This window comes from Copidosoma floridanum, unplaced genomic scaffold, assembly GCF_036245765.1.
Source record: "Copidosoma floridanum isolate Cflo_tuat_1 unplaced genomic scaffold, Cflo_Japanese_pri ptg000030l, whole genome shotgun sequence".
In the NCBI taxonomy this organism is placed as follows: Eukaryota; Metazoa; Arthropoda; class Insecta; order Hymenoptera; family Encyrtidae; genus Copidosoma; species Copidosoma floridanum.
In genome coordinates, this window is record NW_028321907.1 from 18160261 (window position 1) to 18179568 (window position 19308).

Here is a 19308-nt window from a genome sequence, read left to right on the forward strand (position 1 = left end):
TATATATAAGTACATGTTATATGATGACTGTGTAGTGCATTAGTTGTAACGTAATTATTGCTATGAGAAAAGTCTTTTTTTTTTTTTTTTTTTTTTTTTTTCACTTTTTGAAGGACGTTTTTGGCCTTTGTGGCGTCTTAATGTTGCAAGCTATCATTAGAATAGACAATCATCTCATGTTAATACATTAATACAGATATTATTATAGATAAGACGCATACGTATGGAAAAATATCAAGGATGGAAATATATATAGTTTTTAGTTAACCAGCGATGATGGTTTCACTATTAATTGATTTTATATCGCAAAAGAGCTCGTTACTCTTTGTGAATGTGTATGTTTTATGTGCGCGCGCGAGTGTGACGGTAAGTGTGAATTTAGTACTCTATAATATTATACATATATAAAAGCGTACACATGTGTTTGTAAACTGTAAGTAATCGACATGCGTAAGCCATTCGATAATTTTCGTCATGTCACCCCATCATGTACCCAGGGTAAGCACCAGGTGCGAACTCTATGCTTCCTACTGAGAAAAAGCAGTAAACGTTAAAAGGTAAAAAAATCCCTATAATATATAGGGTCACTAATGTATACTATTTTACTCCGTGGCTTCAAAAATGAAGAAAAATTTGTGAACTTACGTTGAGCGAGGTATGACACAATTGTTCAGTTTTTCAATTTATTTCGTACTGAGAAAACAATAGTTTTGATGATTTTTTTTATGTGCATTGTTAAAGTTGATGTAAAAAACAAAAAAAAAAAAAAAAAAAACATTTACCATCCCAAAATGAAAATAAATTGAAAAGATGATACATGACGTTTTGAGATTTATACCAAACTTTATTTAGTTTGTATTTATAAAAATGTCTACATTTCAAACGAAAAGTGAAAAATAAAAATTTCTTTTCCAAAAGTGGACGTAAAAAATTTATCTTCAAGGAAACTCCTGCTTGGAGCTTTTTTTCTTCATATGATGTACATACAGTAATTTATGTGTATAAATTTTAATCGAACATTGTTGTACATGTTAATGTGAGTGAGCTTATATTCGCACGGTACATAGACAGAAACTTTACTATTTTATGTTTTCCATTTATCGTACAATAAATTTTGAATATAATTTTGTACAAGCATATTTGTATTGACCATAGCGTCTGCATTGCAAAATTTTTTACTTCGAGCATTAAATCACCGTGAAAATTCTGATTATCATTAACTAAACTAAAATTTAATTTTATGTTGCAAAAAAAATGACAAAAGCATGAAATTACGCGCCAAAGTCGGGCATCGACGGCTCGAGGAAGGAAAAGCGCTATCTCAAATTGCTGCACTTTTTCGCAAATTCTGTTTCGGTGATTATTGACTAAATCTTCCCTGGACGGTAAAAAGTATAAACTAAAATATACGTCTTGAACAGGGCGGAAGTGGTGACGCTTATAGATAACTCGATACGTCATATTTTTTCCTGCCAGTTGTCGATATTTATTACTTTTAGGTATATACACTTAGTATCATGTAAAATTCAAGAGCTACGTAAGGACATGTTTGTATACTCGAAAAAAAAAAAAAATCCTCTTCACTCGGTGAATCAAAGATCCACTTAGTTATAATATGATGAATGTAGCATTTGTAGGTATGAAAAATAAAAAGTAACGGATGTAATATATATACATATACAAAAAACACTCATTGATTTCCGCCAACGACAACATCGAAATAAACTCGTGTCCTTTCATCCCACTCCTTCTCCACCACGTACACCTTTGATAAAACGGGTGTCGGGGGGAGGGAAGTTCATTAATATCTGAAGCAACGGCACAAGTGTACATACGGAGTCGCGGACATAAATGTCACCGTAGCGGCAGCAACTCTTTTGTGCCCCAACAATGGAAGCCATACCCGAGTGTGGCAGTACACGCGCATTTTTCAAGCTAAGTCGCCGATTGTTGCGCGTACACGGGCGTATATGAACGCAATTTTTTTCCTCCTTTTTTTCCATTCCCTGCCCCCGATTCACACATGTACGTACACACACGCGCACACAGTGGTATCATCTGGGGAATCGACTCGAGGCAAAGATACGCGCGCGGAACGTGGTACGCGAGAGTAGCTCAAAGAGGAAACCAAGTAGGCATCCGATGCGCGGGCGATCAATCGTCGTCGTTTTTCGATAACTTTGCTCGATGCCCCCGTTGAAATTTCACTCGCCAACCGGTTTATTTTTAGCCCTTCGGTGACCCGGTTCGAGTTCATCATCGCGGTGTTACTAACTGGTGGTACGATTTCTTTTTTTTTTTTTTTTTTTTTTTTTTTTTTTTTTTTTTTTTTTTTTTTTTCGCGCGTGGGGGTGATAATTTTTTTCCCTCAAACTGCGCTAATCTTTTCGGGGAAGGACTGATGCAGTCAGCAGAGAAAGAATGGGTACACGTGCTCGGGGAGAGTTGAATGAAACGTGTAACGCGTGACGAGGGCTTTGGCTCGCTAAAAGTGATAAACAGCCTTTTAAGTCAGACATAGTTGGTCGCGCGGCGGGGGGGATGTTTTCCTGATAGCTTGGTTTGTTTTTTTAGCGTAATAGTAAATAAATGTTTGAAAGAATCATTATTCGTCAGTTTTTATTTTTTTCAGATAAAAAGGGGGATTTTCTTGATTTTAGGTGAAAAAATGGAGCCTCAATTACGCCCAGAGAGGTAATGATTGTTACTCTTTTTAGAAAAAAAAAAAATAATAAATAATTAAATAAAAATAATGTAAGATATTATTAGTGGAAATTAAATCCCCTTAAAAATTACCTTTAACAAATCTAAAGGGTTAGGTAAATTCGATAAATAAAAATACTGTTCAACGAATTTCAGAATCCTTCATATAAGTACTGGCAATGAAAATCGTATTTCTCCTTGTGCATTCTCATTGTTATACGTTGCCATGCAAAGTTATGAAATCAAAATGTAAAAAAAAAGTTTTGTTTTGTTTATTAGTCGTGTTTACGAAAATTCAGTAGATCGAGTCGATTATGGCCAGACAAGCGATACACTGCAATCCATAGCCCTGGGCTCGTTACTCTTTGACTTTTTTTTTTTTCACACATCAAGGGGTATGTAGTTTGATATCAATCGTCTCCTGTGAAAGTAAAGATTCACGCCCCCGAATGTTTTGGCAAAAAAAAAAAAAAAAAAAAAAAAAAAAAAAAAAAAAAAAAAAAAAAAAAAAAAAAACGTGGGTGCACAATTATATGCCCTGCATGCTTTGGTGCAAATGAGAAAAAAAATGCATCCTCACCAGTTGTTGAACAAAGACAGTTAAGCACCATCGACACAAAATGGCAACAATGGTCCTCGAACCTCCGAATCAAAGACAATCGTACCTGTATTATCACTCCTCTTAAAAGAAACCTCCAGCCACCACCATACACAAGTATCTGCCCATCACATATAGTTCGCCGGGTGTACGGTTTCGCGCGTGCCCCATACATCATACCCATGCGTTGGGTATAAACACTATACGAGCGCGTGCACCACAAGGCGCCCATAGACTTGCACGTATAAGCAAGTCATCGAGTTACAACCTCGCGCGAAGGGGTATGGCAATGGTGCAGGCAGGTGAAGGACGCCGATTCTCGATGCTCCGCCCTTCCCTTGATTACTCTTTTCAATGGCCGTTCACGCGCCCTGGGCTCGATAGCGACATCGCGCATGGGAATCGGAAGCTGCGAGTGCATAGCGCGGAAAGTTATTGAAAAAAACACTAATGCGTCGCACACGGCCGGTATGTGCGCGCGACCTCGTAAATAACGAAAGGTGTAAGGTACGCGTGTACTTAGCAGCTGAGGCGTATACGTGGGTGCACTCGGAGCGCGGGATATAATGACACCGATAATATATCGCCTGCGACGCACAAGCGCTCGTATGCGTGTGTGTGGAGGGTGGAGGGCTACCACAAGAGCATGTATGGGGTTCTTGGGTGTCCGAGTCGGGGCGGGTAGGCAGCCCACGGCCGGTCATCCGTGTGTACGTCGCAGCACCGCCGGATGCTGCGTACACGTACGGAGAGGGGGGTGGAGGAGCTTGGGACCTCGGGCGATATAAAGCTCTCGCCCCTGCCCGCTGTCCGTTCATTTTCAACGCGCTGGTCCAACCGAGCACTGTGCCCAACATTTGCCCGGGACGTTTTTTTTTTCTATTTGCTTTCGTCTGTGTGCATCACCCGATCGCCCCTTCGTTCCGTCGTATTACCAGTGCCACTGTCGGAAGAGAGGAGGGGCCCGATTACCCCCGGAAGTCGCTCAACTTTGCCTTCGAAGGTAAGAGTTTTTTTTTTTTTTTTTTCCTTCCGTCACTGGTATTGCGCGGTTCCTCGATTATCTTCGGGAAAACGGCCGATTTTTCCGAAGCGCATCCTCTACACGATCAAACTTGTGAAAACATATTCAAAAAAGGGAGCTTTGACGGCGTCCAAGTGTCCTACCTGGAGTGAAATTAAAAATTTTCCAGTCTCCGAGACTCGCGCGCTTGGTATTCACCGGATCGCATATCGGAAAGTGCATAAATTCGCAAAGTTTTCAAGAAACCGCGCACAAGAGTAATCGACTTTTTTTTTTTTTTTTTCTTCTATTTTCAAGGAGTTTACATTGCTTTTTTCCCTTATCAAATCAAAATGAAGCTTCGTCCGTGCACTGCGAGCCATTGTTTTTACCTTCTCGCGTCAAAAAGCCCAAAGTAAATTCAACAAGGTATAAGACTAATGGTATGTTAAACGAATTTACGCGGACGAGTTTCCGAGGGGGGGGGGGTGGTAAAACAATCCAAGTTGGAGGTAATTAAAAGTCCGTGCGTGTGTTTGCAGGAAGAGGGTGTAACATTCGGTACAGGGAAATAAATCGAATTAAAGGCTCGTGGCACCGGGGGGTCTTTCCACCTTCTCCTCGTTTGTTTTTATCATTATTTACCAAAGGATTACCCGCTCGCCGTATACTTTCGGATTTGAGATGGCAAACAACGTACACATGTAGCCGCTTTTCTTTCTTTCTTCCTTCGCTCCCACTCAAGTACACGAAATCTCTCGTGTTGTAAACTCGATCGCATCGGATCAATCGAGCGAGAGCCCTTTTTGTCCCTCCCTCCTTTCCAACGGCCATTCGTCAACTTTGTGAGGGCGCGTGCAACAAACGCCACACGCGTCTCGTTCGAAAGAGCCGGACCTTGGGTGTCCCCCGAAGACGCGCCACCCCCTCCGGAAACTCCGGTCGGGCAATTATCGTGCGACGAAAACAAATTAGCCCAGCTCCAAAGGTAATAACACGCGTGTGTATACCCATACGACAAAACATCTCGTCTGTTTTCATTTGCCCGTCCTTGCGCCCATCGCTCTGCAGCTTTACACTGCACATCCAACCGTGTAAAATGTGTTCTTTCGTCAAATACATCGCAGTTGCGTTTATGAGAATTTGAAGAACAACCAAATCTGTGGTGCACCAAGTCGTTAACCAGTTCCGTTAAATTGAACAATTTTTAATGGGGAAAGATCACGCTTACAACCGTGTAAAATCTATAACAGAAATGTTTTACTCTCTACAGCCTTCTTGTATCGATCGTTGATGGAAAAAAAAAAAAAAATATGTTAGTTGAATAGAATATGTGATATGGTTTATGGAGCATCGATTTGATATTTCTTAAACCGTTTACCAAGACCATTTTGTAAAAAAAAAAAAAAAAACAGAAATTTCGATTCCACGCCTCAAAAGTGTAGTAGCCGTTGGTCGTTCGATCTCGACTTCCTCCCGGGGCGAAAACAACGGAAGACGGAGGGGGGGGGGGAAAGAAAAATAAAAAAACACCCACGCTCGCATATGTGCAAAAGCGCGAGCGAACGAATGACACGCGCGTCTGGGAATTCGGACGTCGAGGCTGTTTGAATGAATTTCACGGGCCGATGGGCCTTTGACTCGCCGAATTCACGGATCGCTGAGTTATTATACCATACAACACTCGGAAGCTTGCCCAAGGGCGCGGGGAGAACAAGGGCTCGACCCGTCAAACCCCCCCCCCTTCCACCCCCAATATTTATATATTCGAAATCTTGCACGGGTGTTCGCAGGAGCAGGTGGTAGACACATGGCTCGGCTGCTGTGGATCCTGGTGGTGGTGGCGCTGCACGAGTGCCAGGGAGCCCCGGGAGCGCGGGGAGGAGCAGCCACCAGCGACGAGGGGTCCCCAAGGGCGGGCCTGGAGTTTGGGCCCCTGCCCTACGCCCTGCGCTTCACCGGGGGTCAGCCGCAGCAGCAGCAGGGGCAGTTGGTGCTGGAGCCTCGGGAGGGTCGGAGCAGCGGCATGGGCTCGTCGTTCATCAGGTACGGGAGGGACATAGCCGTGAGCCAGCCGCACACGCGCTCGGACATAATAATAAGGTACGGGCGGGGCGGGGCGGGCAAGGAGGAGCTGCTGCTCAAGAGGGACGAGCTGAACAACCGGCTGGCGAGACTCAGGCAGGAGAGGATGCAACGCTTGGCGAGGCTCGCCTTGGTCTGCGCCAACAAGAGCCAGGAGGACCTGGAGGCTCCGAGCTCGGCCGAGGACCGGATCATACGGGAGATGTGCAGGGACGCCCCGCTCCACCCGACCGTGCCCGATTTCGTCTAGTGGCCCCTTTGTGTTTTCACCCTCGCCGGTTTTTCTTTTCTTTTTCTATTCCGCAAGTGTTGCGACGAAAATGTTATACTCATCCGAGGGAGCTGATGTTACACTCTATCAAAGACTGACACCCATCGAATAATCACCATGTATTGCATATTATCTGCCTCTTACATTATACATGACCATTGATGAGTTTTGCTGTATTGGCTCTCGTTTGTTTTTTTATGCATATAATCCAAAATGCTACGTTACATTGTACACGAAGAAGAAGGAGGAGGCTATGTTGCCGTGTTCGAGACGATTGGGGAAAAAAAAATTAAAAAAATGCACCGCATATAGGTACACTATTTATGTGTGTATATTAATAATAACGAGTACGATAATAACGATTGTGTATTATATATATATATATATATTATTACAATACGATGTAACAGTGCACATCGAGATGTATAATAATAAAATTGAAACGCTAAAGATGAAACCCGTTTAGTTTGTATACCTATACCCACCACCGCTGCTGCTACTAAAAACGATATTATTATGTAATGATAAACCTAATATAATTTGTATGTATTGCACTCACGGCAAATATGCTTAAACATCAACGCTACGGGCTCTATATGTGGAAGTATACAGCAGTGTATCGGCATTTAGGTGGAAAAACACAACAACTCTGTACGATATATCGGCTATCAATTAATATTGTTTGCGCCACCTCGCACACCCAACACACAAACGCTAAAGAACATATGATAAAAATCCAAATTTCATTGTTTACCCATTCCTCTGTTGTTGATTTTTTAATGCAATAAATTTTAATTTTTTCACCAAACGCCGTCCGTGTGTGTTTTGCATTCCCCCCCCCCTCCCCAGTTCATCCAGATTAAAGAAAGGATGAACATCAACCGAGTGTACTCTCCCAACCCTTCATAGCATGGTCTTTCAAGCTTTTCCTCTCCACTCGTAAGAAGAAACAGAAAAGAAAACAATAACAATAAATATCCGTCACACCCCAGCGCACGACAAAAAAAAAAAAAAAAAAAAAAAAAAAAAAGGACAGGACAGAAAAGCCAACGTTACGGGCATCAACAATGGCTCGCGAGAGTAAAACCACCGAGGTACAGTATATTTATAGGTATAATTGAGAGCCCCGGGCATCACGTGTCTACAAGCGAGAGGAGACAAGTCGGCGTGTGCCCAATCCACCGAGGGCGAGCGTATAATCGTCGTGCATGCACCCGAGCCCAGAGGCGCCGGTTCTAAGGATTCAGCTCGGTGGGGAAAAAGTAGGCCTCCCCCGCGAGGTGCCAGCCACCGGCAGTCGTGCGCTGGCCGTTCCCGCGAGCGCACCCCGAGGGCACTTGTATGTATGAGCATGCCCGGAGCGCCGGGACTCGAGGGTGGGCCAGAGTAACGCAGAGAGAGAGAGAGAGAGAGAGAGAGGGACAGTGACAAAAAAAAGGGGTAGTTCCGAGCCGCGATGAACCCGTCCGAGTCGCAGCAGAACTTGATAAAGAACGAGGCGGCGATGGGGCGAAACGGGTCGGTGCCCAACGACGCCCCCCTCGGCCCCGCCGGGGAGTACATCCTCGGGCCCGTGGAGAAGCACTTTTTGCTGAGCGCCGAGCGGGGCGACTGCGCCACGGTCAAGCGGCTCTTGGAGGAGAACAAGGACCGGCCGGACCAGCTGAACATCAACTGCGTCGATCCGCTTAACAGGTCGGCCCTGATTGCCGCCATCGAGAACGAGAACTACGACCTCATAATGCTGCTGCTCGAGATGGGGATTCAAGTCAAGGTAGGCCGGGGGGTGAATCCTTTCAAGCAGCCGAGCTGCTCTCGCAACTTTCTTCTTCGCGCGTGTGTATATGCTGATGATCGATTTTTTTTTTCCTTTCTTTTTTTTCCATTTTCCTTGTATATTTATGACGATGACCATCGTGGCAATGACACACATTTTTCGGGGACGCTGTCGTGTTTCTTTTTCCCCCCTTTTTTTGGATCATTTGTACGTTTCTTCCATTTTCATGGGATCTCAATGCCCCGCACGCGTTTTCAAGGGGAGAAACGCCGATTTTTTGCACTTTTATTTTGATGATTCGGCTGCTAACGGGGGGGATGCGCACTGGTATTCTTTCGCAGGATTCCCTGTTGCACGCCATCAAGGAGGAGTATGTCGAGGCGGTGGAGGTACTGCTGGAGCACGAGGAGAAAATACATCAGCCCGGACAACCATACGTAAGTCGTGACAGCCCGTAGAGCCTCGACAACTCGAGACAACGTACACCTATACTTTTCATCACTTTACTGCACATAAAAATACACCCTCAACCAAGTAGTCACTTTGTATACCGTATTTTTTTCGAATTCGTGAGAAGTTGATTTTTTTTTTTTTTTTTTCAAAGATTATGGCGATGGTATATACTTAAAAAGGCGGCTAATATTGTTACAGTCCTAGAAGAGTACACGCGTACCACCAAATATATCAGCAGATTCAAAACGTTGAAGGTGTCGAAGCTGATTTTTGTTTTATTAAAAACAGTATTACATAGGATACCTATCTATAAATTCGTAAATCATCGTAATTCTGTTCAAACTTCCAAATAATGCTACTCACTGTATTGCTATCGAGTGATTTTTAACAACAAAAGAAAAAGCAGCGTACACCTTCTACGTTGTACAAAATACGTTGATACAATTGACATATTAAAACACGTAGGGATACTTTATTAAAAAAAAAAAAAAAAAAAAAAAAAAAAAAAAATAGGGCAATATAATTGAATTAAACACTTTGTCTTTTTCTTTTCATCTTTCGCCAAAGTTCGCGCTAAATATACACCCATCCATTCGAAAAGAAGCTCATGCGATACACCGTGCACGCTTACATCAACTTTTGTTGAAAATTCAAATTTTAATTCAGTTAACCTAATGCAGTTATAATCTCCCGCAACCTGCATTGTGATGAGACACACGTATTCTATATTATATACTCGTATGGATGTGCACACAAAATACTGGTGTGCATGTGTGCGTCTTTGAGACTCCTAGTCCTAGGCAGTAGGCAAGGGTAAGTATACGTGTATATATACACGCAGATATCGGAAAGCCGAGTCCCCTGTACATGTATATACATATATACACGTCTACATCAGAGGTCTCGCGTTTATAACAGCTCACGTTTCACACGCCTCTCATCCTCCTTGCCAACTTTAGCGCGTCGCCTGTAATACAGCCGCGGCGATAATACGCCCCCCCCCTCACCGATCGCGCCTTTCCGATGAATTATTACGCAATAACGTGTTGTCAAAGAGAGGCGTGATTCACTCACCGTTACGCGCACGTTTTACACATGCAAAGGTGGTTTTATTCGATTTCGATGGCACGCGCCCGCCTGGCGGGGTTTCTCTCTCTCTTAAAGTGCAGCCACTCAAATCGGATGAGCCTTCAACTGTCTCGCGATCTCGTTTCAAATGATCCCAATATGCGCGTCCACACATATAAGAAGAATCCTCCTTTCATTTTTCATTTTTCAGGGTACCCAAAAGTGCCAAATTTAAATTTTAAGCTACACCTCGTTAATGATTTTTTTTTTTTATTGGTGGTAACCTAAATAGTGGAAAAAATTTCCAAGAACACGCAATTCAGGTCTTTGCACATTTTTTTCGGCATTAAATGTAAAATAATATTAATTTTCGTTAAAACAATGGACGTATTTTTATTTTTCGGACTAATAAACGTGAAAATATCCGTACAAAAAATAGGCAAAACGTCTAGCCCACAATTTTTATGGTCGCTCTTTTCAATGGTGCAGTTTACATTTTGCTAATATCCCGTTTGTTACCATATTTTTTTGCCAATATAAAATTAAGAAACACCAATTTTCTTATTTTTTTCCAGATTTTCAGCATTTCTCGAATACTTCATAATATTTCCCTATAGTACAGTGCGTAAATATGGTCTGGGGTGAAAAAAATTTACTTCTTAAAAAGAGCAACCTCGAAAATGGTGGGCAAGATGTTTCGCCTATTTTTTTTACGTACATTTACACGATAATCAGCCCGAAAGATAAAAATACGTCCATTGTTTTAACGAAAATTAATATTATTTTACATTTAATGCTGAAAAAAAATGTGCAAAGCCCTGAATTGCGTGTTCTTGGAAATTTTTTCCACTATTTAGGTTACCACCAATAAAAAAAAAAATCATTAAACGAGGTGTAGCTTAAAATTTAAGTTTGGCACTTTTGGGTACCCTGAAAAGTTAAAAATGAAAGGAGAATTCCTCACAAGTACCAGATACACCACTATCAAACGTGTCTTACCAGCACGCGGCTTTTACTACTCATGGCTTTCAACATATATACTCTCTAAATTTGAACGAAAGTGAACAACATTTTCACTGGTGGTATAGTGGAAAATTAGGATAGATTATTCGCGCCCAATCGTTATAAATTTTAATTCTAAATATTTATCGGCAATCCAGCTAACGATCTCCACTCGAATGACGGAAATTGTACATCCCACACATATTATTTCGAGTGGTATATCAGGAATAAGTTAACCAACTATATAATTTAAATAGTGAAACGTCAACTTGGTAGAAGTAGTAAATATTTAACGGTGTATATGCACTATATAGAAAAAGTTGTATAATTATCACCAAGAATTTCAAATTTAGAACGGGTAAATAATAAAACACGTATTTTCAGAGCTGGGAGGCGGTCGACAGGTCGGCGTCCAACTTTACCCCGGACATAACGCCCCTGATCCTCGCGGCCCACATGAACAACTACGAGATCCTGAAGATCCTGCTGGACCGGGGCGCGACTCTGCCGACGCCCCACGACGTGCGCTGCGGCTGCGACGACTGCGTCAACTCGAGCGAGCAGGACTCGCTGCGGCACTCCCAGTCGCGCATCAACGCGTACAGGGCCCTGTCGTCCTCCTCCCTCATAGCCCTCTCCTCCAGGGACCCCCTACTCACCGCCTTCGAGCTGTCCTGGGAGCTCAGGAGGCTCAGCCGCCTCGAGCAGGAGTTCAGGTCCGAGTACGAGGTACTCTTCCCTTTTTTTCTTCTTTTTTTTTTTTTTTCCTCTCCCTCGACGCGCGTCGCTATTTACTGTACAAATGTGTACATCCGAGTGGTTGATTCCCGCGCTACATTATGGACTCGAAGTGTCTCGGTGGTATGGAGTTGCTTTTCAACATCCAAATTGCGGTTAAACCGATTTTACACAAAGACCAAAGGGACAATTAGATGAAATCACGCAAGGACGGAAAAAAAACAAACAAACGAAAGATGTAAACACACATATATATAAAATAATAATAACAATAATTTCCAAGGTAATTGCAAAGGATTCGTCAGCGTTAGCCCTCGGGAGGGATAGAAATGTCGCGCGCGAAGACGTGGGTGTCGGGGATTTATGGCATACCTATATATACGTAGCGCGTCACCCTGGCCCCGCGCACGCGACACGCGTACGTGTAGGTGGCACGATTTCTCTGGATTAGTTGGATTACGCCGGGGCCAGGTAGCAATGAAACGGGGCTCATCGGGTTGTTGATTATCGGATCAGCCGAGCCGTTTAATTCAATTTGCCGCGTACAAATGCGCGGGAAACGAAAAAAATTACGAGCACATACACGCGCGCTTTTGTCGCTCCCGCAGACTTGTACGAGCAACGAAAAATGGGGCGGTCGATCATTAGGGGCACGCTGCCATGCTCGGAGACATTGTATACCTAAAAAAAAAAAAAAAAATTGTTCACACACCCATAGGAGATGCGTGAGAACGTGATGCAGTTCGCGACGTCGCTGCTGGACCACGCCCGGACGTCGAACGAGCTCGAGATAATGCTCAACTACAACCCAACGGGCGACAACTGGGAGCCGGGGGAGCGCCAGACCCTCGAGCGACTGAAGCTCGCCATCAAGTACAAGCAAAAGCAATTTGTGGCCCACCCCAACGTCCAGCAACTGTTGGCCAAGATCTGGTACGACGGGCTGCCGGGTTTTCGACGGCTCAGCATGATCGCCCAGTTGGTCGAGGTTGGCAAACTCGGGGCCCAGTTTCCCGTCTACAGCACCATATACATGATGGCCCCCAACTCGCCCAAGGCCCTCTTCGTCAAGAAGCCCTTCGTCAAGTTCATCATCCACTCGTCCTCTTACGCCTTCTTTCTCAGTGAGGGACTCTTATTTTACATACGCACCCCTTTTGTCTCGTCTCCACACGAGGGTCATTGGGTTTGGGGGGAATAGAAAAACGTGATTTATGATCAATGGGAAATTTATTCGTACGCGCGGGTCTTAATTATGCATTCGCTCGTGATGGAAAACCATTAAAGTGTATGACTGGCAGCAGCGCCAAACTTCCCCCTTTCCCCCCGAGGAGTATCGGAAAAAATACGTCTCTGTATACCATCCATTCCATTGTTCCGAATCTCGTCAACCATCGATTGCTTTACGGATGACGGGCTTTTTTTTTTCTTCTCATCTTCCAAGCACTGCTCGCGACAACGAAACGTTTTACGTATACATATACCCTTGTCCAAAGTAGATAAAGCCGAGTACGGTCGGACACGATAAAGTGACATTTTGCGTGGTACTTTTTTTTTTTTTTTTTTTTCCACAATCATGAGAAGGGGGATAAAAAAAACTTTTGGATTGTCCATAGTGTTGCTCGGCGCAGCCTCCCAGCGGATCGAGTACCTCGCGATCGAGCTCTTCGGCAACGACTGGCTGAAGGAAATCCTCGCGGGCTGGAAGCGCCGGGAGCGCGGCTCCCTGCCCGGCCTCGTCGAGTCCGGCGTCGTCATATACGTCATCAGTGCGTTAAAGTGACATGCAAAAGTACATACGCCGATACTTGTACTCTGTTTAATCCTCCCAACCCCCCTTTCCTTAAGGTCTGGTGATCGGCGAGATACGGTCCCTGTGGTCAGGTGGTCTGCTCGAGTACGTGTCGGACCTGTGGAACATTGTCGACTTTATCCAGAACGTCTTTTACGTCATATGGCTGTGCATGAGGGCCTCCTCGTGGTTCGTGGTTATGGTGAGTGCTTGCTCGCTTGTTTGAATGAAAAAAAAAAAGAAAAAAAAAAAATAGGTCACGTCACGTGTTAATGAAATGCGGGATAAACAGCGGGAGTACTGGTCGGGCGAGGACCCGTGGTACCCCCGCGATCACTGGCACGACTTTGAGCCGATGTTGCTGAGCGAGGGTGCCTTCGGCGCCGCCATGATATTCAGTTTCCTCAAACTCGTGCACATATTCAGCGTCAATCCGCATCTAGGGCCACTCCAGATATCCCTCGGCCGCATGATCATCGACATCATCAAGTTCTTCTTCATCTACACCCTCGTGCTGTTTGCCTTTGGTTGCGGTACGTCTGACATCGCTTCCTCATTGTTGTTTATCATCACTATTATTATTGATGTTATTATTAGGTACATATTCATCAGTTCTCTTGAAAAAACTGTACAATCGTTGCTAGTACTCCCAAGCAACAGTTATTTAGTGTTATTGTCTCAAAAGATTCAAGACTATATAATAACTGTCTTTCTAATAAGTACTTTTTTTTTTTTTTTTCCATGTATCGAAAAATTTAGTTTTGTTCCCAACAAATCGTTAAACATGTATAGTAAAACTGTTATTAGTTGCTCGAAAGTTATAAAACAATTAATTATAAACCATACATTTTTTACAAACGATAAGTTTCAATTGGTTGTAATTTTTATAACTGTTGTTATCAATTTTTTCTTTTTCCTTTTTTTACCTTTAAAAACACACACCCACAAAAAATAACTAGCGATAATTAACAGTTATTAAATTATCTTCTCCGTCTGATGCGTGTACTTAATCATTTTCTATTAGCGGTTCGTTGATAATTAATTATTAGCTAATTAAGTTTTCCCTCGGGTTTTGCCGTTAACACGCGTAGGTATGAATCAGCTGCTGTGGTTCTACGCCGATCTCGAGAAGCAAAAGTGCTACCACTTGCCGAGCGGCTTGCCGGACTTTGACAACAACGAAAAGGCCTGCTCGACTTGGAGGCGATTCGCAAAGTGCGTCAACTAAAAAAAAAAAAAAAAATAAATAAATAAATAAAACAAATAAAAATTAAAAAAAACCGCGCCCTCGTTTCAGTCTGTTCGAGACGTCGCAATCGCTGTTCTGGGCGAGCTTCGGCATGGTCGACCTCATGTCCTTCGACCTGACAGGCATCAAGAGCTTCACGCGCTTCTGGGCCCTCCTCATGTTCGGCTCGTACTCCGTCATCAACATCATCGTCCTCCTGAACATGCTCATCGCCATGATGTCCAACTCGTACCAGATCATCTCGGTGAGCGTTTCGCATACACGGGAAAACGAAAAAAAAAAAAAAAAAAAAAGAAGAGAAATTAATCCCCCCTTACCCAAAAAATGTGCAGGAACGAGCAGACACCGAGTGGAAGTTTGCACGCAGCCACCTCTGGATGAGCTACTTCGAGGACGGCGACACGGTACCGCCGCCCTTCAACATGATACCGACCACCAAGACCTTCGATCGGCTGATGAAGTGCGGCAAGTCCGGCAAGCCCACGCGATCGGTTATCGTAAGTCAAAAGTCCTGTTTTGCCATAATACACATATTATAGGGAGGAGAAAAGCTGACGGTTGGGGCGGGGGGGTCGATTTTTTGTTTGTAGAAAAAGTCCCGGGACAAGGCCAAAGAGCGCCACGACACTGTGATGCGGCTGCTGATTCGCCGGTACGTGACCACCGAGCAGAGCAAGACCAACGACTTCAGCATAACCGAGGACGACGTCATGGAGATCAGGCAGGACATATCGACCCTGAGGTACGAGCTGATCGACATATTCAAGCAGAACAACTTCAAGACCCCGGACGTAGACGACAAGCAGGACGGAGCGCGTAATGACCCTACAATATATGATCATTGTGAAAAAAACGCGGGGATGAAGGTGTAAGATGTAAGATTTGCGTAGTGTCGGGGAAGAAGGGCCGAGTGATGGAGCGCCGGCTGCAGAAGGACTTCCAGATCGGGTTCGTGGAGGGTCTGGTGAACCAGGTGATCCGCGAGGGAGAGCAGGGCTCGAAGGACGTGTTCAGCCAGATAGCGAAGGCGATCGGTAGGCGGGCGAGCGGTGGGAGCAAGAAGAAGGACTGGAACGCGGTGGTGCGGCAAAACACGATACCCGGGGACCCGATAGGCAGCACCAACGAGCAGGTGGACCGGCAGCACAGGCGCAGTTTGCGCCGGCACCTGCAGCACCAGGGCAACTCGGCCCTCGAGTCCCTCGATCCCGCCAAACTCGTCGAGTACAATCCGAACCTCTCCGAGGTGTCCAACACCACCAAAATCGCCTACGCCAAGTTCATGCTCAGGCGTCCCCCGCCCAAGGAAGCCACCGGGGATGCTGCCCCAGGTAACGTGGGTGGGCCGTTTCACGAAAACGACGCAGTTGAATTGTCTCGTGTAGGAACCTATTTTTTTCACACGGTGCCAACCAATTCTTCCTAAATACGTTTTTGAGACTGAGTTGAAACATTTGTTGGCCTGGCCGTTAAATTGTAATAACTGGCCATACGGTCATTGCCTCTACGCGAAGCATTCAAAAATTTCATTTTTTGCAGCTTCTGGTGTCTGGACGTTCATTTTTTATTTTTTATTTTTTACCACCTACCTACTATTTGAACGTTTAAACAATATGCACTTTTTCTTGCAGTTTAAATATGAAATTTTTTTTTTCAAGTACGGAACCTTTCATTCGTCAAGCCTACTTTTGACACTTTTCAATCACGCCACATAAATGATTTAATTGAGCCAAGCAGTTAATCTTTGAATACTGGCAATTGATCGTTTTGTATTCCGGAGTGTACCAAAAGATTGTCAATATTTTTGCAGCCCCAAATTTTCATTTGGCTATTTGTAGTATCGTCGCGAGTACACAGCATTTTTCCCAGTAAAATAAACGCCCCTAATTTCGGAGGGATTTGAAATGATTGACTAATTGATTGTAGTATACGAAGGGGTCTGGGGGGCCATTGTGGCAAACAATTGCAACTTGGGGCTTCACAATCGCAAAAAAAGTATCGTAACGCTCTTTAAATTTTTTTTTTTTTTTCAAATTCCATTGAAATGAACTTAGGTTTTGAATAAAATCACGTAACTTGGATAAAGTACATATAAATTGAATTAAAAAAAATCTCAGTTAAGGGGTAAGAGAATAATGAGCCACAGAATATAGAACGCAGCATGTAAAAATGATAATTATTTGCACAAGCAGGTTGAATATATTTCATTAAAAATCCTCAAAGTGGTATTTACACGCGTGAAAATGATTGAATCCAGCCGAAGGCGGTCAGTCGACCCGGCAGAGCCAGCGAGTGACGATCGCCGAGCCGGCAAAGACGGAGGACGGCAAGCCGGCCGGGCCGAGCCGGGCCCTGAGCGCGATGGCCATGAGGTCGATGAGCAAGACGTCGAGCCAAGATAAGCCGGCCACCACCGCCAAGCCGACCCTCGACTCCAAGCCCTCCACGGAGGCGCGCTCGCCCTCGCCCATACCCGAGGAGCCCCCCGCCGGGGAGCAAAAGGCCCCACCGGCGGACCCCAAACCAGCCTCCCTCAAGAAGAAACCCTCCGTCGTCAAGAAGCAACCCTCGGGCGCCGCACCCCCGGCCCCCAAGGAGGACAAGAAGGCTGCTCCGGCGGCACCTGCGCCCGTCCACGATGACGCGCCCTCCACGACCAAGCAAAGGGGCCGGTCCAAGGCCACCGGTCAGATCGTCGGTGGCTGGATATGAGCGCCATCCACGCCCAACTAGCCAACAACTTGCCGTACTCGGACTGGGTGGTGCCTTTTTTTTTTTTTTTTTTTTTTCATCCGCTCTGTCTTGGTGCTCTGCGTTGTACATGTTACCGTCTCGTGGAGCACGGCCCGAGTATGGCGCTCAGGATATTCCTGCGAGTGGACGAGCAAAAAAAAACAACAACACATTACATGTTTGTTCGCGCCATTTTTGGAAACGAAGCGTGCATCGATGCCTCGCCGGATTCAGTCTTCGGAAAATTATACCCATCTGCACCTTTCCCCGCCGAGTCATCGATATACGTACGCGATGATGGAAAATGTTTTCGACTACTTATCGTTTACTATTATTATTATTATTATTATTATTGTTTCAAGTATATATGCTTATAGGTACACTGTAAATCCAAGCGTGTTCAAGCGTGTGGTTGAAATTTTCGTATTTTATAAGATACATCGTGGTGGCGCGGATTTACAGAATTTGAAGAACAGTTCAATTAAATTGGACAGTTTCGAATGGGGAAAAATAAATGTAGGAAAGCTGTAAAGTGAAAAAACTCGGCTGAAAGAAATGGTTTGCTCTCTACAGCCTCCTTGATTATGTAACGGTCGTTGATGGAAAAAGAAATAGTTTAGTTTAACGGAATAGGTGCAATGGTTTACGAAGCATCGATTTGTTTTCATTGAAAAAGTTTATCGAGACTATTACAATGCGTTTTGTAAGAAAAAAAAAAACGAAACAGCAATACCACGCCTTAAAAATGTACTTGAACACTTTTGGACTTAACAGTGTGCACGGGTATCATACGTTTATCAGTTGAAAGTTTGCAGATTGTTAAATTGAAACGAAAATTTTATAGCATAACTGTATACCTGCGCCGTTTATTGGGTCGACTGTCGGTGGCAGTGGTGATGGCATCACCGCTTGCGCGACCGGCGCAAGTGACGTTGGCCATCGCGTTGTTTTCATTCGACGACTGCGATTAACGAGAGCGACATCATCATCGTCATTGTAATTTAGAAAAACGAGAGGGACAACATTTAATGGTATCAATATACGGACCTCGACGAGAGTGCCGATCTCGTGCTTTTTCAGGATCCTCTTGGCGTCGCTCGAGTGGCCGTAGTCGTCGAAGCCCTCGGTCGCGTCGGCGCCCGCGTACTCTTCTATGAGCTCCCTACCACCGGGATGCTGTAGCGAGAAAAATAATAAAATGAGACTCAAGTACATAAATATACCAGCTTGTAGAAAATTATATTATATTATATATATGTCTTTGGCTTGTTTTTCCTTCCTCTTCTTCTTTCAATTACACGTACGGTTTTATCCTCCATGCAGGTAAACGATGAATTTTTGTATAAGTACACTAGCTGTTATTTCATCATATTGTACAAGCGAAAGGAAGAAAAAAAAAAAAAACTTTTTTAACGAATAAAAAAAAAAAAAAAAAAAGGAAAAACAAAGTGATTTATTTATAAAACAAAAAAAAAAAAAAAAACAATAATCCTCACAATGTCCATGAAGCCGGTGACGTCGTAGACGCTTCCGTGGACGATGACCCAGACCCTGGAGCCGTCCCTGCCGTCGTTCCGAGCCACCTCCTCCGCGGTGTACCCTCTCCGTTCGTTCGTCATACCTTCCCCGCGGATTGTCAAAAACTGACGCGCCAGCTCTCGCTGCCCAATGTGCGATAATCGTCCTCGGGCTTGCCTCTTATTCATGTATATGGGTGTATATACATCTACACGCAACGCAGTGGTTTTCCCCCGAAGTAAACGACGCGCGCGCACTCGCGTAACTCTCGGTAACGAGGAAAAAAAGGAGAAACGGTTGATTATTATTGAGACTATC

At 44.3% G+C, this 19308-nt stretch overlaps 3 protein-coding genes across 4 annotated transcripts; 2 read left to right on the forward strand and 1 right to left on the reverse strand.

The window, feature by feature from the left end:
• The first annotated feature begins 4133 nt into the window (after nt 1-4133).
• LOC106639528 (uncharacterized) lies at nt 4134-7039 on the forward strand. Its single transcript, XM_014353182.2, has 2 exons — nt 4134-4304; nt 6098-7039. The coding sequence occupies exon 2, from the start codon at nt 6115-6117 to the stop codon at nt 6637-6639; it is 525 nt and encodes a 174-aa protein (XP_014208668.1). The 5' UTR covers nt 4134-4304; nt 6098-6114; the 3' UTR covers nt 6640-7039.
• A 918-nt stretch (nt 7040-7957) lies between these two features.
• trp (transient receptor potential) lies at nt 7958-17696 on the forward strand. 2 transcript variants are annotated; one of them, XM_023390350.2, is made up of 14 exons: nt 7958-8434; nt 8779-8874; nt 11345-11689; nt 12417-12822; nt 13315-13467; nt 13547-13692; nt 13783-14023; nt 14582-14705; nt 14788-14983; nt 15072-15236; nt 15330-15555; nt 15630-16070; nt 16997-17292; nt 17347-17696. In XM_023390350.2, exons 1-14 carry the CDS (start codon nt 8117-8119, stop codon nt 17449-17451), a joined length of 3258 nt encoding a protein of 1085 aa, XP_023246118.1. In that variant the 5' UTR covers nt 7958-8116; the 3' UTR covers nt 17452-17696. The 2 variants fall into 2 exon arrangements, with proteins under 2 accessions (XP_023246118.1, XP_014208738.1); XM_014353252.2 differs by having other exon boundaries at nt 16997-17696.
• LOC106639562 (cytochrome b5) lies at nt 17564-19095 on the reverse strand. The gene is made up of 4 exons (XM_089596861.1): nt 18969-19095; nt 18520-18648; nt 18330-18433; nt 17564-17609 (listed from the first exon to the last, which is right to left on the reverse strand). The coding sequence occupies exons 1-4, from the start codon at nt 19089-19091 to the stop codon at nt 17564-17566; spliced, it is 402 nt and encodes a 133-aa protein (XP_089452987.1). The 5' UTR covers nt 19092-19095.
• Between the last annotated feature and the right edge of the window lie 213 nt (nt 19096-19308).

What these genes read in the sequence shown, in the direction of transcription:
- LOC106639528 (XM_014353182.2), top strand. Translation starts at nt 6,115, where the DNA reads ATGGCTCGGCTGCTGTGGATCCTGGTGGTGGTGGCGCTGCACGAGTGC.
- LOC106639562 (XM_089596861.1), bottom strand. Translation starts at nt 19,091, where the DNA reads ATGACGAACGAACGGAGAGGGTACACCGCGGAGGAGGTGGCTCGGAAC. An exon ending in TCACCGGCTTCATGGACATT is followed by an intron (nt 18,649 to 18,968) that starts GTGAGGATTATT and finishes TTCTCGCTACAG; the next exon opens with CATCCCGGTGGTAGGGAGCT. An exon ending in AGATCGGCACTCTCGTCGAG is followed by an intron (nt 18,434 to 18,519) that starts GTCCGTATATTG and finishes CGTTAATCGCAG; the next exon opens with TCGTCGAATGAAAACAACGC.
- trp (XM_014353252.2), top strand. Translation starts at nt 8,117, where the DNA reads ATGAACCCGTCCGAGTCGCAGCAGAACTTGATAAAGAACGAGGCGGCG. An exon ending in CTCTTACGCCTTCTTTCTCA is followed by an intron (nt 12,823 to 13,314) that starts GTGAGGGACTCT and finishes GATTGTCCATAG; the next exon opens with TGTTGCTCGGCGCAGCCTCC. An exon ending in CGACAAGCAGGACGGAGCGC is followed by an intron (nt 15,556 to 15,629) that starts GTAATGACCCTA and finishes AGATTTGCGTAG; the next exon opens with TGTCGGGGAAGAAGGGCCGA.